General features: G+C 50.8%; 8 protein-coding genes across 8 annotated transcripts; 2 read left to right on the forward strand and 6 right to left on the reverse strand.

Annotated features, from left to right (window-relative positions):
* Positions 1 to 605: 605 nt before the first annotated feature.
* On the reverse strand, positions 606 to 1,445 carry ALTATR162_LOCUS621 (uncharacterized protein; the record flags this gene model as incomplete). Its single annotated transcript, XM_043308215.1, has 1 exon — positions 606 to 1,445. The coding sequence occupies one exon, from the start codon at positions 1,443 to 1,445 to the stop codon at positions 606 to 608; it is 840 nt and encodes a 279-aa protein (XP_043164150.1).
* Positions 1,446 to 1,703: 258 nt separating this feature from the next.
* ALTATR162_LOCUS622 (uncharacterized protein) lies at positions 1,704 to 2,656 on the reverse strand (the record flags this gene model as incomplete). The annotated part of the gene is made up of 2 exons (XM_043308216.1): positions 1,704 to 2,434; positions 2,482 to 2,656. 2 exons carry the CDS (start codon positions 2,654 to 2,656, stop codon positions 1,704 to 1,706), a joined length of 906 nt encoding a protein of 301 aa, XP_043164151.1.
* Positions 2,657 to 3,411: 755 nt separating this feature from the next.
* ALTATR162_LOCUS623 (uncharacterized protein) lies at positions 3,412 to 4,146 on the reverse strand (the record flags this gene model as incomplete). Its single annotated transcript, XM_043308217.1, has 3 exons — positions 3,412 to 3,688; positions 3,737 to 3,949; positions 3,998 to 4,146. 3 exons carry the CDS (start codon positions 4,144 to 4,146, stop codon positions 3,412 to 3,414), a joined length of 639 nt encoding a protein of 212 aa, XP_043164152.1.
* A 789-nt stretch (positions 4,147 to 4,935) lies between these two features.
* ALTATR162_LOCUS624 (uncharacterized protein) lies at positions 4,936 to 6,568 on the forward strand (the record flags this gene model as incomplete). The annotated part of the gene is made up of 3 exons (XM_043308218.1): positions 4,936 to 5,071; positions 5,119 to 5,210; positions 5,258 to 6,568. 3 exons carry the CDS (start codon positions 4,936 to 4,938, stop codon positions 6,566 to 6,568), a joined length of 1,539 nt encoding a protein of 512 aa, XP_043164153.1.
* A 1,313-nt stretch (positions 6,569 to 7,881) lies between these two features.
* ALTATR162_LOCUS625 (uncharacterized protein) lies at positions 7,882 to 9,300 on the forward strand (the record flags this gene model as incomplete). The annotated part of the gene is made up of 3 exons (XM_043308219.1): positions 7,882 to 7,967; positions 8,019 to 8,192; positions 8,244 to 9,300. The coding sequence occupies 3 exons, from the start codon at positions 7,882 to 7,884 to the stop codon at positions 9,298 to 9,300; spliced, it is 1,317 nt and encodes a 438-aa protein (XP_043164154.1).
* A 1,599-nt stretch (positions 9,301 to 10,899) lies between these two features.
* Positions 10,900 to 11,237, reverse strand: ALTATR162_LOCUS626 (uncharacterized protein; the record flags this gene model as incomplete). The annotated part of the gene is made up of 4 exons (XM_043308220.1): positions 10,900 to 11,048; positions 11,094 to 11,102; positions 11,146 to 11,172; positions 11,222 to 11,237. 4 exons carry the CDS (start codon positions 11,235 to 11,237, stop codon positions 10,900 to 10,902), a joined length of 201 nt encoding a protein of 66 aa, XP_043164155.1.
* A 236-nt stretch (positions 11,238 to 11,473) lies between these two features.
* Positions 11,474 to 12,120, reverse strand: ALTATR162_LOCUS627 (uncharacterized protein; the record flags this gene model as incomplete). The annotated part of the gene is made up of 2 exons (XM_043308221.1): positions 11,474 to 11,959; positions 12,061 to 12,120. 2 exons carry the CDS (start codon positions 12,118 to 12,120, stop codon positions 11,474 to 11,476), a joined length of 546 nt encoding a protein of 181 aa, XP_043164156.1.
* Positions 12,121 to 12,553: 433 nt separating this feature from the next.
* On the reverse strand, positions 12,554 to 13,761 carry ALTATR162_LOCUS628 (uncharacterized protein; the record flags this gene model as incomplete). Its single annotated transcript, XM_043308222.1, has 3 exons — positions 12,554 to 13,067; positions 13,116 to 13,201; positions 13,249 to 13,761. 3 exons carry the CDS (start codon positions 13,759 to 13,761, stop codon positions 12,554 to 12,556), a joined length of 1,113 nt encoding a protein of 370 aa, XP_043164157.1.
* Between the last annotated feature and the right edge of the window lie 227 nt (positions 13,762 to 13,988).

A 13,988-nucleotide genomic window follows, 5' to 3' on the forward strand; every position in this document is an offset into this window, starting at 1 on the left:
GACGGGGAGGCGAAGGCATAGAGTCGTCGAGATGTAGGTTTCAAATAGCCAGGAAGCGCATCACGCACGAGAACATAATTTAGATCTTGGGCGCTAAAGGCTGGGTTTGTTATGCGATGTGGCTCGATGGACGTGGGGTGGTCCTCGCGCCGCGAAAACGACTAAGGCCCCGCCTCTCGCAGCACTAGTTTCGTGTTGGCGGCGCCTTTCATAAACCCCCAAACGGACCATCTTTCATCAATCATCTCTCTCAGAGTTACGGCCTGATGGTCTAGTGGTATGATTCCTGCTTTGGGATGACGTCTGTCATATTACCTATTCTGCAGGAGGCCCCGGGTGTAAGTTCATCCATCAAGGTTCGACATTAAACGCGTACTAACAAGCGTCCAGTCGAATCCCGGTCAGGCCCCATCTTCTTTTTTGCTGAATTTCACGCCTCACAATGGACAATCATACGGCAGTAAATGGGTGCGCACTCTTTTTGGTCTGCGAGGAACTTGTTGTGTGCAGGAAGACAGCATGGTTGTGGTTGAGTGCTTGCTATGAATCGACTTTTACATAATACAACCGCAACCTCGCCGCTACGCTGGAGGGCACATAGACCCCTACCAATACCTGTCTGTCACTAGCTTCAATCCCTCATGTCCAAAAACCCTTATACCTCTCTCTTCAACCCGCGTTCTCGTACGCAACGTCTTCTCGACCTCGCCAGTCTTCAGATTCACACCCTCATGCTCATATTGCTCCCTCTTCATCAAACAGCCCTCGATTGCCCATTCCGGCACCGCTTCCGCAAACCTGACATTCTTTTCCTCTAGCATCATATCGATGAGTTCCTGCGTCTTCTTGCCGTTCATCTCCTTAGTCGAGTACATAGTTCGAGCGAAACCAGAGACGGAATTTCGTACAGCATCGTTGCGACAGCGCCATATAAGGTTGTTGAGCGCTTCTTCTACCGAAGGCACGGGGAAAAGACGAGCATCGAAATGTGCTGTACTTAGCACCTCTTCTACCTCGCCCTTGACCTTTGGCTCGGGCGTTTTCTTCAGGGCTTCTGCGAGATGCTTGTTGAATCGAACGGAGCAGTAGCTCGCACTCAGACTACACAGCTTCTGCACCCTTTCGTTGAAACTCTGTACACCTTGCGGAAAGACCAAGGTGATCTCGTCGGATTGCGTGTATGCGACTGTAGCTTGAGGGAAGAAGTGGAGTAAGTCGGCGCATGTGGCTATCATTGCGGAGTGTATGCGCTCGTCGAATGGGCGCGCAAAGTGTGAGGTGAAGCGTGAGAAGCCATGGCCATCTAGACGTAGGATGATGGGTTTGCCGAGGGGGAGAGTGTGGTCGAAGTGGGATTCGTACGACTTCATGCGCGACGCCAGAGGTTGGGGTTGGTCGGTGGGACCTGCTGGTGACATCTTGACATGGTTGAGGGAATCTGACATGGTTGGCGTGTTCGTGTTAGGAAGAGCTGACTGTTCAGTGTTAAGTAATACCCTCTTTCACCCCAACGTCACCGATGACTCATCAATTTCACGAGTTACTGTAGTCAAGCTGAAGAGTCATTGCCACAGTTACTGCCGCTGTCGAGAACGGATTCAAGGACGAATGTTGAAATAATATCATTCGTCGTACTACTACGTGTCATAAAAGCTTCATGTACAGCCGAGCTCCATATCGTTACTCCCAACACCTCATAGCTTCTAAGGCAAGCATGACAAGATCGGCTTGAGCTTGTTAATGATCTGAGTCTGGATCGCAGCATCGTTCGTAGTCGTCTTGTCATTTGCATCACCAGGACTGATAGTAACGTAGCAATCGCTTCCTCGGATCAAGATAACATCCGCTTCCCACGGTAGGCGCGTGCTACCGCACCAGTTTGCGTCGCGAGCACTGAGAAGACCGGTGTTAATGCGAGTGAAGATGTACTTGAACTTGCTGGGGTCGCTGCACTTGGTCTCAGATACAGAGGGGAAGTTGACGTTCAAGAAGGTGTTCGCTGGCAGGTAGGGCTTTCCGCTGTTGATGATGGTGGTGGTAACGTTCAAAGCCAGATCAGCATAGATCTTGCTGTGGAAAGGAGTGGGCACGTTCCATGCGATAGGGTCGCCTGTCTGGCCAGAGAAGGCGATAGCTGGGATTTGAGCCGTCTTTGCCGCATATGCAGCGGCGCCAACGGTACCGGAGAAGGGTACCTGAACAGCGACGTTGCTTCCGACATTCGGTCCGGTAAGGGCGAGTTCGGGCTTTGCACCGTTCCAGAGCTTGGGAGCAGTGACATCGATGCCTTGCTTGATGGAGGTGACTGGGAATGAGTTCACGTAGTTCAAGCGAGGGTCTGTCGCATTTGCGCCTGTTGGTGGGCTTCCACCAGGGCAGGACGCATGAATGCAACCGTCTGAATCGACAGTCTTCGGGGGTTCGTCGGATGAACCTGATATAGGTCAGTATATGTATAGTGTTCATGACTCGACTACCAACCTCTGCCAGACTGGTTCTCAGCGGGACCGGACAGCACGACTTGATGGCCAGCAGAGTTCAAAACGTCGAAGAAGGTACGGAGGTTTGCCTCTGACCAACCGTCGTCATTTGATTGAACGATGCGAACGGCTTGAGCGAATGGAGCCGCGGCAGCGAGTAACAAGAAGGACCGCATCGTGACTGAACGAGTGGAAGATAATGAAGCGAATGTGTTCAACAAAGAGACCTGTGACCTGAGCAAAACGAACTGATGGCGCCTGATGTTTATAAGAATCCTATCCTCCCGATCTATCCATGAGCCAGCCACTGAGTCCCCAGTCCATGATCTACCGCTAACGTTCCACGCATAATGTACGCAGGAGGCGAACAGACACTGCAGCAGTCAGGAACACAGCCATGGCACACGCCATATTCTAGTCGCAACGTGCGGGTAGCAGCGATCTGATTGCTCCTCGCATAAATGACCATGGCCATGACATGCTGTAAATGTCGGTTTTAGAGCTGTGAGTGGTTGTTGACCTCCGAAACGGAGACACTTCCAAGCCTTGCGGAGCTGCCGCCTCCTGACCGGCCTAGTGCCTCGGCAAGAGCCACTCGAATGGGCAGGAACGTCCGATATCCGTTCGCACGTGCGAGTACATTGCAGTGTCATTCATGGATTCTCGGTGCCAGAGGATGTCTTTCCATACATGAATCAATAGTTTTCGAGGTACTGATCCTACACCTGCCGAATGGGACATCCCGGCGCAAGTGCGCAATAATCTAACGGCCCGTTCCTCACTAAGATTATGAAGTCCTCTGGACCGCTTCCCAAGGGTGGATACATGAGACATGTGAAAGTACAGACCGTAACACCATTTAACCGTGGTATTGACCTTTCTATTCCACCAAAACGCCTTTTGTAAACCTCGTCATCTCCATCGTCCTCACTCATACTATATGCGCGGGCTTTACGGGCTGCTGGTAGTAGTCCGTCGCAGCACCACTCTGGTATGGTGGAAGGTATTGGTTGTGCATATCAAGCTGTGTCTGCGAATGGTATGCGGTATTTTGCTGGTACTCGGGTAGGCTGTTATACGGGGATGATTGCGTTGCGGGCGCTGACTGCAATGGGTTATGCGCTGGCGCATACTGGCCTCGTTGGGCTTCTGCTTTCGCGCGACGGTAACCGACAATTGCGTAGATGAGGAGACCCAGGAAGGTAAGGCTAAGATACGTCAGTGCTGCAAATGACCTCGCGAGGCTCTGAGCATACAATACGAAGATGCTGAATCCAATTCCTACTGCGCTGGCGCCCTGGCCTATGGCGACAAAGTCCATGATCAAAACGCCGGCCCAGAACCCAGTCTGGAAACAATTCATGGTGAGGAAAGTGCCCGGTTTCAGCCCATCACGCAGGAAGAGGAGGATCGCGAGAACGTCGATAAGCAGTACTATAACGATGAAGAGCATGAAGACAACGACTGATCTGCTAGCTGTCAGTATCTGCGTATGTGCTGGTGTTGGTGCAATTTACCCAACAGATGGTTTGATGACATCCTCCAGATCATTTACAGTCCGCAGCGAATATCCATATGCTGCAATGATCAAGATCATGATGCATATTCGCACTATCCAGAAGGGTACGAGAACGCGCTTCTGCCAAAATACCGGTCGTTGCGCCATGTTGGTGATGCACGCTGCTATTGCTCGAAGGTAGCTCGGTGCAAGGAAAGTTTTGAGCCACGAGAAGAGAGGTAAGCAGGAGATATATCTTCGTTGGCAGGGCTGAGCGTGAGAAGTTTGGGTATTTTCGGCGCAAATTCAAGCTGCGGCGGCTGTGAAGCGTGAATTCAGGGGACGCCTTGCGCGCCTTGATGAAACACGCGTTCGGCCCTGTACATCTTCATTTGCCAGTTTCTAGTTCCCGCGCTTGTTGGGGGCTGATGAGGCAGTATCATCATCTATACGTGAATGTCGCGTAGGTATGTGTGCGACTATGCGTTGTGAGTGTCTAGTGATGCGACAGAATAATCGCTGTCATGACTTGGAAAGAAGCAAAACGGCTGTCACGAGTTTCAGGGTCTGCGGAGATGGGTGGGACCCTGAGGCGAGGCTCGAGGTCGCAGCGGTGGCTGAGGCCTTCAGGCAATAAAGAGTAGCACAATTCACAGCAAAGGTAGCACCCGATCCTGCACAAGTCGGCCTTGTCTCGCATGTAAGCATCATGCTTCGATGCAGATGGGTCAAATGTGGAAGGTATGGAAAGCGGGCATTTTCCGCCTCCAGTGAGTCCAGCCATCTGATCCGAGTGGGGCTGCCACGCGACCCTTGCACGCGTTGTTCCCGCCCGATAAGCGCGATAACGAGTGACACCTTGATGGCTAGCTGGAGCTTCCCCGGACTACAACACCATAGCTTCCTCTTGATTGAGAGCTTTACGATAGCTTCAGAAGCCTGTCCTAGATCCTCACCATGGGTTCCAACCAGTCACGACCGTCAGATGCAGCTGTTAATGAGAAGTTGATGGAACGACTCCAGGCCCTCCACGTGAAAGATGAACGGCCTATGAATGAGAAGGACGGATTTGTCGTTGTTGGTGGAGAAGCTCGTATGTGTATTGCATCCATGATATTATACAAGTCTAACTGGTAGAAGCACCAACCTACAATCCTGGCGTCAAGTACCAACAAGATGTATCTGCCGCGTCAGTGTCAGAGTGGGAGAAGGAGCTCATGGAAGACCCAAAGGTACCATAAATACGGTTCTTGTTTGGTCTATTGCTTACGTTTGTTAGAACCGCCTCGCCCTTGCAGCCCTTAGCTCCAACTCCGCCAACGCCGTACTCTCATCTCGATCAGCTGTCATCGCAGACACCCAGAAATTCAACATCAAGATCCCTACGGAAGGTTCGCCCGTCACAAACCAAGCCTCATCCGGAAGATGCTGGCTCTTCGCATCCACCAACGTCTTCCGTGTCGCCATTATGAAGAAGTACAAGCTATCCGAATTCCAGCTATCACAGGCTTATCTCTTCTACTGGGACAAGATCGAGAAGGCAAACTACTTCCTCGAGAGCATACTCGATACGAAAGACGAGGAGATTGACAGTCGGATCATACAGGCACTGATGGCTAGCCCCGTCGGTGACGGCGGACAATGGGATATGGTGGCCAATCTCGTGCAGAAGTATGGTCTTGTACCGCACTCACTATACCCAGACTCGTTCAATGCGTCCAACTCGTCGACTATGGACCGCCTGATTACCACCAAGCTGCGCGAAGATGCGGTTCGTCTACGTTCTATTGCACGCAGCAACGCTACACCAGACGCTATCAAGGCGACCATTGCTGGAGAGAAGGAGAAGATGCTGCGTGAGATCCATCTGATCCTAACACTGATGCTGGGACCTCCACCATGCTCCACCAAGCCTTTCACCTGGGAGTACTACGACAAGGACGGCAAGTTCTGCACTGTCCGTACGCGACCTACTGCTTTTGCAAATGAACTCTCAGACAACAAGACCGTACGAGCACTGTCCGGAACTGACGTGCATTCACTCTTCTCGCTCGTAAACGACCCGCGCAACCCTTACAACCGTCTGCTCAGCGTAAAGCGACTCGGCAACGTCTGGAAAGGCCGGCCAGTGACCTACGTGAACGTTGACATGAAGACGATCAAAGATGCCTGCATTGCCATGTTGAAGCGAGGTATGCCAGTATTCTTTGGCTCGGACGTGGGCAAGTACTCGGATTCCACCAAGGGTATTATGGACACAGATCTCTTCGAGTACGAGCTTGGCTTCAATATCAAGCTTGGCATGTCAAAGGCGGAGCGTCTGCAAACCGGTGAAAGCCAAATGACGCATGCTATGGTGCTTACGGCTGTACATGTCGTTGACGGCAAGCCTGTGCGCTGGAGGGTGGAGAACTCGTGGAGTGAGCGTGCAGGTGACAAGGGCTACTTTGTCATGAGTGATGCTTGGATGGATGAGTTTGTGTACCAGGCGGTTGTTGATCCTAGCGTTGTCAGTTCGTCGGTGAAGAAGGTGCTCGAGCAGAAGCCGAGGATGCTGGAGTTGTGGGACCCCATGGGCGCGTTGGCATGATTTAATGATTACTTGTAGTGATGCCTTTACGAATTATTGATGAAGACTCGTCCCAAACATTACTTCGTGATCCAAGACTACTTCGAGTGCGATTATGAACGCCGATGTATCATAGCAGAAATAACGTGTCCCCAACACTAGAAGTAGCCTGCAAAGCAATCACTGAAGGGTGTTTTTCGTCTCGCAATTGTGTGACCAAGACTGCGCCTCCACCTCTTCAACACAACAGTGACCAGCCACCAGGCATCCGATCAATAGATTAAGGTCATGTGTTCTCGATCTTGGGAGTAATTTGTGAGATATTTGCATTGGTGTGGTGGTGGTCTTGGGTGGGTCAACTCTGCAAAAATCAACTTTTGGCCTCCCTGTCCTAACAGGGACATCTCAACAACTTTCCAATCAACCAAAGTCATGCAAAAGAGCAAAATAAAGGTGCTTCCGACACCGGGAATCGAACCCGGGCCTTGCCGGCACTGTACAGTGAACTGACTCTGCAGATGAGAGCGGCAAATCCTAGCCACTAGACCATATCGGAGATGATTGATTGATGAAAGTTTTAGAAATTGGAACAAATATAAACGTCTCAAAATTATGGAAAAGAGCAAATGGATTGCTGTTGCATGACCATCGAGTCAGGGGGGCGGGCAGGGCAAAGTTGAACCAACACTAACTAGTAGAAGTCAAGCCCATGCATACCAAGAACTCCCGAATACTACGGAAAGAGTTCCCTGTATCTCTAATGAATTGCATTGGACGTATGCGGAGCAAAGAATTGGAAACTGCAGCCTCTCCGATCACTGACGAATGCTTAGCCCAGGAGGGACTTGAGGCAGTTTCAAAGGATGACAACATTACTAAATGACACTGGAGGTCATCAGGCCTCGACATAGTATCGGCCTTCCAATCAAAGAAGTTGGTGAGGCCTCCTGGCGTGGTTGATTGTAGGGCAGGTTAGGTACCATCTCCAACCATTGATTGGCGCATATGCTGCGCAACTTTTGTCCTTTGTGACTGCAATGCAATCTTTAGCGTGGACGAGCAGGTATGTATGCAGACTTCAGCCTCGTACCTGTCCACCAGACTTAATTCAAATGACACAAAATTGTTTCCTTTTACTTATTACATTACGAAATATCCTCCAATCAGGCTGATATCGAACTATGGTTTATTCCAAAATGTCCGATGATGACTCCCGACATCGCCGCATCCCGCCCCGCGAAACAAAAAGTTCCCCGCGAACACCAACTGCGACTTGACATTGGTTCTCCCTCCAACCTTTACCCTTACCATCTACACTCTACACTCTACACACAATGGTCGCCAAAAACACGGCATTTGATCTGCAGAAATGCGCGCGATCTAACATCCTCGCATTGGAGCCCTACCGATGCGCGCGCGAGTAGGTGAATATCAATGACTCTTATCGAGGTACCAAGCTCACGACGTGTAGCGACTACAAAGATGACGGCACCAACATCCTCCTCGACGCGAATGAGAACGCATACGGACCGGGACTGGCGTTAAATGGCGATGGCAAGCTGCCTGGCGCGAACGTCAATGGCACCTCAGACTCATCTTCAGCAATTGACGTCGATTTGCTTGGCCTGAACCGATACCCAGATCCGTATGCACACCACGACAACGTGCATTACAATATGCTGACAGTCTAACTCAGCCATCAAGAAGAACTCAAGCAACTGCTCTGCAACCTCCGAAATACCCACACCCATACCTCAAAGGACATTACACCTGCCAACCTCTTCGTTGGTGTAGGCTCCGACGAAGCAATCGATGCCCTTATTCGCGCCTTCTGCGTCCCCGGCAAGGAGAAGATTCTGACATGTCCGCCCACATACGGCATGTATAGCGTATCTGCGCAAGTCAACGACGTGTCGCTGGCCAAGATTCCCCTACAAACACCAAGCTTCGATCTTGATGTACCCGCAATATTAAAGGCCATGGATGAGGACAAGAGCATCAAGTTGGCATATCTGTGTTCACCAGGTAATCCGACCGGAAAGCTACTAAAGAAAGAGGATGTACAAAAGATATTAGAACACCAGTGGAATGGTGTCGTAGTGGTGGACGAAGCTTACATTGACTTTTCGCCCGATGGAACAAGTCTGGCAGAGTGGGTCGCCGAGTGGCCCAACCTGGTAGTCATGCAGACACTGTCGAAAGCCTTCGGCCTTGCAGGCATCCGGTTAGGTGCTGCGTTCGCAGACCCGGCGATCGCACAGATCCTCAACAACATGAAGGCACCGTACAATATCCCCAACCCGACGAGTCAGCTCGCACGCGCAGCTCTGAGCCCGAAGCACTTGCAAGTCATGCAAAGCAACAAGGATCTCATCGTCAAGCAGCGAAATAGGCTGATAGAGGAACTACCCAAGATCCCTGGCATCGGCAACCTCCACGGCGGTGTCGAGTCAAACTTTTTACTCTACCAGATCCTCGATGCGCCGGCGGACCAAGGTGGTAAGCCATCAAATGAGACGGCTTTGGCGGTGTACGAGGGTCTGGCGGAAGAGAAGGGCGTCGTAGTAAGGTTCAGAGGAAAGGAGCATGGATGTCTGGGCTGCTTGAGAATAACGGTGGGTACGGAGAAGGAGGTGGATCGATTCCTACAGGAGATTAAGCAAGTACTCGAGAGTATCCATCAGAGTTCGGGCAAGCTAGGGAAGAAAGAGGAGCAGCGGAGAGAAAAGGAGGCCAATGATGTGGTTGCATAAGAGATAGAAGTGTAGATGAAGAGACGGCATCATCCAAACAATCTAAGCTCTTCGAGCAATCGAAGTAATTATACTCTTTGTCTACTATACTCTCACATGTCTTCCTGGTGGTCAGTCATTCGGCATTGAGCGCCATCCTAGCTACTCCGGAAGAGGAACTGTAAGTACCAAATGATTTGGTTTGCTTTTCGTGTATATACCGACCGTTCCTCAGACCTCCGAAGTGGAATTGCGGGACAGTGTGCGCGTTCTCTTCCAAGTCTCGTCAGGAGCGCGGGCATCGGTTCAGCACCGGAGATTGGTTTGATCCTGATACCTAGATATAGGACTGGGGGACCATAACGAGCACAGCACTAGTGATTAGCAGGTAGCTAGAATATGTAACAAACAATGACTGCAGACTTGTAACAAGAAAATGGGATACATTTACTACCACTACCAGGGCATTTGTATCGCGAAGAGAGTGGTAGTTGAGCTGGATAAGGCACATCTCTGTTTTTTTGATCGCATTATTTCTAAGCCCACTACCATAGTATAGGGGCTTGTTGTATATTGATGACACTTCATCTGGTAGCTGGCACCTAGTAATGTACCCTTACACGAACCTGAACAGCCAGAATTGGTGACACTCATTGGCGAGCGATTGTTGTACTGCTTCGTGATAATGTGAAAGGAGACAGAAAAAGTGCCTGGGCTCTCATCACCATGCCCTGAATTGTTTCCTGTGTAACCATCCGGAAATTCTTGGGCGGTTGATATAGTGAAGTTTACCATCTCGACATGCGTTCGCTCATGGAGGATGGAAGCGCGCTGCAATAGTGGTCCATTGATCGGCGCTAGTGTTACAGTGAGTCCAACTAGGGCAACAAGGTTGAACGACCGTCCTGATCGTAGAATTGGAAAAAGCCCGTGTCCAAACGACCAGGTGTTGTGCAAATCCTGGACTTTTGCACCTCTTGAGCGCTTTGACCCACCAGGCGATTGTAACGGCTTGCGTATGCGCGTGTTGCAGAGCGATATTGGCAATAATATAAGAAATGGCGAGGCACACAGTGGGTTAGAACTTCCAGCAAGAGATAAGCTGGTCATCCGATATGCTAATGATACAAACCGTGCTGACGGATGCACCCAGCACAATTATGAGAGCAATAAGTCCAGAACGAGGAAAGCGTTTTCAGAACCCAGTCCTCCATGAGGATAGATGTAGGGTCTGTGAAGACTGGGCATCCTTCCCATGTTCGTTAAGGAGGCTTTTGTCCATTATGGTGGGAAAACAGCAGGTCGACGATAGATCATGTACCACAGGTATGGTGTCAACCTCCAGATATACGAGCTCGAGCCGCTTGAGAAGACTACGCCCGAGGCACAAAAGATGAGACGCATTGCTCAGCTTCAACCAATAAGCGAATTGCAAGCGTCTCATTCCCAGTGTCCGGGGCGTAAGGCTGCTACACACCATAGAAATCAAGTACTACGCGCGATGGTACACAATGCCGGGACGGGGCGTATTAGAAATGGTCCAACTACAATTATTCCCACTATCCACGATACAAGATGCCCCCATTCGTTATTTTAGAAGAAATGCATCGTCGTGCCTGCTTAATCTGGCCAAGCACAATCCAAGTTTAGGAACAACATGGGAACAATGCAAAACCTGTCGCTGGTACATAGTTTGTACACGCCCACCGAAGCCAAGGGACCAAGGTATAGGAAGACGCCCCAGGGCCCGATTTTGACGAGTCGCAGAGCTACACCAAATTTAGCTTAGAGCTGTGGACTCGTGAGAAACGAACGTCTTTGTACTATATATATCAGGCGGCCCAGCCTCTCAAAATAGCCCGTAACAGGCAGTGCGGTCGCTGGTACATGATTCTAAGGAAGTCAGTATCCAAGGATACGACATCAAATCAGCAATCCATACCGATCGCGATGTTCATACAAGGAAATGGTAACGGGAAGGAAATCGCCAGGATTGTTGCAGTTGTTCGTAGAGCAGATGCGAGCAGGATTGAGTGGGTGCTGTGAATTTGGTTCATGGGTATCTCATCTACATATGAAATCGTACCGTATCGCTTGTAGCGTCCGGGTGCTCATCCTCGTTCGAACCGTCGTTGCCGGATGGATCGTTGCCGCAAATTTTCGAATCGTTCTCGTCCTGTTCTCCTCTAGACACCTAAAAGACCATCTCGTGAGGCTTCTCGTTGCTCCTCAAGCTGAAGCTGGCACCTAGGTAAGACTCAAGGTCAGGAGTCCTCTTGATGTTGGCCATGAGTGCCTTGTCGACCTTCTTCTGGTCTTCTATCCGCTGGGGGTCTGTCTCCTTCTTTGTGGGTGTCTCGCCATCCTTGAAGAAATCGTCCTCGCCCTTGCCGTCCTTCTTCTCGCGCGCCCAGTACTCGTCCTTGCTCACGCGTGCTACGACCTCCTCATCCAGACCGGCGATGTCGACAACGGTGGAAGTAGCAATGACGTAGCGATGGTTGACGCGACGAAGTGGGACACCGTTGGACTTGAAGGGGCCGGTGATGAGGAGAACGCCTTGTTCAAGCTGGCGCAGAAGCACGACACGCTTGCCGCGGAAACGACCGGAGAGAAGGATGAGGACGGTTCCGGGGGTGAGCGACTCGCGGTATTTAGTGGGGTGTGCGGTCTTGCGCGCCTGTGAATCGAGTTGTTAGCTCAAGGTTCGCGACAGCCCCAACAACCATCTTTACACGTCTTTTCCCCGATATAGAATTCATCGCTAGACAACGCGCGTACCTTCTTCATTTGCGCCTCCTCCTCGGCGGCGTAGTACTTGGAAGCTTTCTGGTCGGCCATTGTGTTGATTTGGAGTGCTGAAAGTCTGGAAATCAATTAGCAGCTGTCGCACGCATAATTTGAATATCTTGTCTAAGCGATAGGCATGTCCTTACATTTTCTTGTGGTGTTGATGATGTCGTCGTCGCGATTTCAACATAGCGAGATGTGCGAGCGCTCGCTAATATCAGCCCTACGGCGCTAGTGGTCCCTGCAAACCGTCATTCACATGCAAGATGCGAAAACTGAAATGTTTTTAATATACTGGTGTACTAGTTCTGCAATCCAAGCGCGAGCTATAACATGTTGGAGAAAGCGTGATCGGAGAATTGAAATAAGAGGAGAATAAAACCGCATGTAGGAAGTCGCTCAGATAATAGTTGTATGTATTGTACAGTTATTTGAGGCTGTCAGCTCCTGTAGGTCATTAGATCGTGACTACTCAGTAGGCTGATCACCTCTTCTCGGTCAAACCCTGCCGCGCATCACCCATCTTGCCAACTGCCTTGTCCATTCCACTCCATTTTCGCACAAGATGCTGTACGCCGACAGGCAACACTCCAAGGATCTGGATATATTTCGAGTATAGAGGAAGCGCAATCTCGCCGCTCTCACCCTTCTCAATCAACCGTATGATATCCTTGCCAATGTCGGCTGGCGTAACAACTGGTGCTAGGAAGTTGCTTGGGGTCTTGAGGCCTGCAAACATTGTTGTGCCCATCTGGCCAGGTTGCACTAAGATTGTCTTGATGTCCTTCGCGTCGGGATTTTGTGCAAGCTCCGCGCGTAGAGACTGGTGCAGTGCGAGAAGTGCTGCTTTGGAGGCCGTGTACGCGGATAGGTTGGCTGCCCCAAGGTGGCCAAGAACGGACGACACGGTTACGATGGTGCCGCGGCCCTCTTTCAACATGTACGGAACGAAAGTGCGGAGGGTAGTGAAATGTGCCAGTGTGTTGACGCGGAATGTACTGTAGGTATGTCAGAAGAGGCCAAGAACTTTTCGCAAGTATACATACCGTTCCACATCTTCAGCGGTCGATTCGAGGATTGACTTGGTCTGCACAATGCCAGCATTGTTGATCAAAATAGTAGGAGCACCAAGCTGCGACTGTTAGCAGAGTATGACCGTGTATGCCAAGTTTTACTCACATCTTCAACAATCTTGGCTGCTGCTGCTTCCACCTGCTTCGCGTCGCTAACGTCGCACTGGTAGTAAACCACTCCCTTGTTCTCCGCCTCATCTTCATCGACTTGCTTCGTGTCTAGAACAGCGATATTTGCGTTGCGCATTCCATACGTCTCTGCAAGCAATCCACCAAGACCGTCAACACCACCCGTTATAACAATAACCTCTTCTTCTAGGTCTACCTCGCGCGGTGCTCCCCATGCGATCCGGTCACTGATGAGCCCGAAGATGCCGTTGACCGTCATGAGCATAGCCCAAGCCGTGGCAATGCGCATCTCGATGTTCTCATAAGGCGTATACTGCGCCCGCAGACACAGTACCACGACCCATGATACAAACGGATGAAAGAGCGTGTATCCGAGGACGTACCATATCATGTCGATGTTGAGGTAGTGGTGCCATGGCTCATCAGGTCGGTCATAGCTCTTCGGTAGCTGAACGGGTACTTCTTTTATTGCGGAAGACATGGCTGGCATGTCGATACAAGAGGCTTGTTGGATCATGGAGGATGGTGGGGCGCGACGGCGCGTATTCGAGGCTTGGACGCGAATCGGACGTTCTAAGCAAGTACTACGATGACAATGCTACCCAGGAGCGAGAAGTGAGCTATGTGAAGAGGCGCAAACTGCGCGACAATTATACGGCACCATGGTGTTCTTATTGTACTATCGCTGATGCTGAGGTTTGCAGTGTTTCATTCGCG

The sequence above is a fragment of the Alternaria atra genome (assembly GCF_907166805.1).
Source record: "Alternaria atra isolate CS162 genome assembly, contig: 21, whole genome shotgun sequence".
NCBI classification, from domain to species: Eukaryota; Fungi; Ascomycota; class Dothideomycetes; order Pleosporales; family Pleosporaceae; genus Alternaria; species Alternaria atra.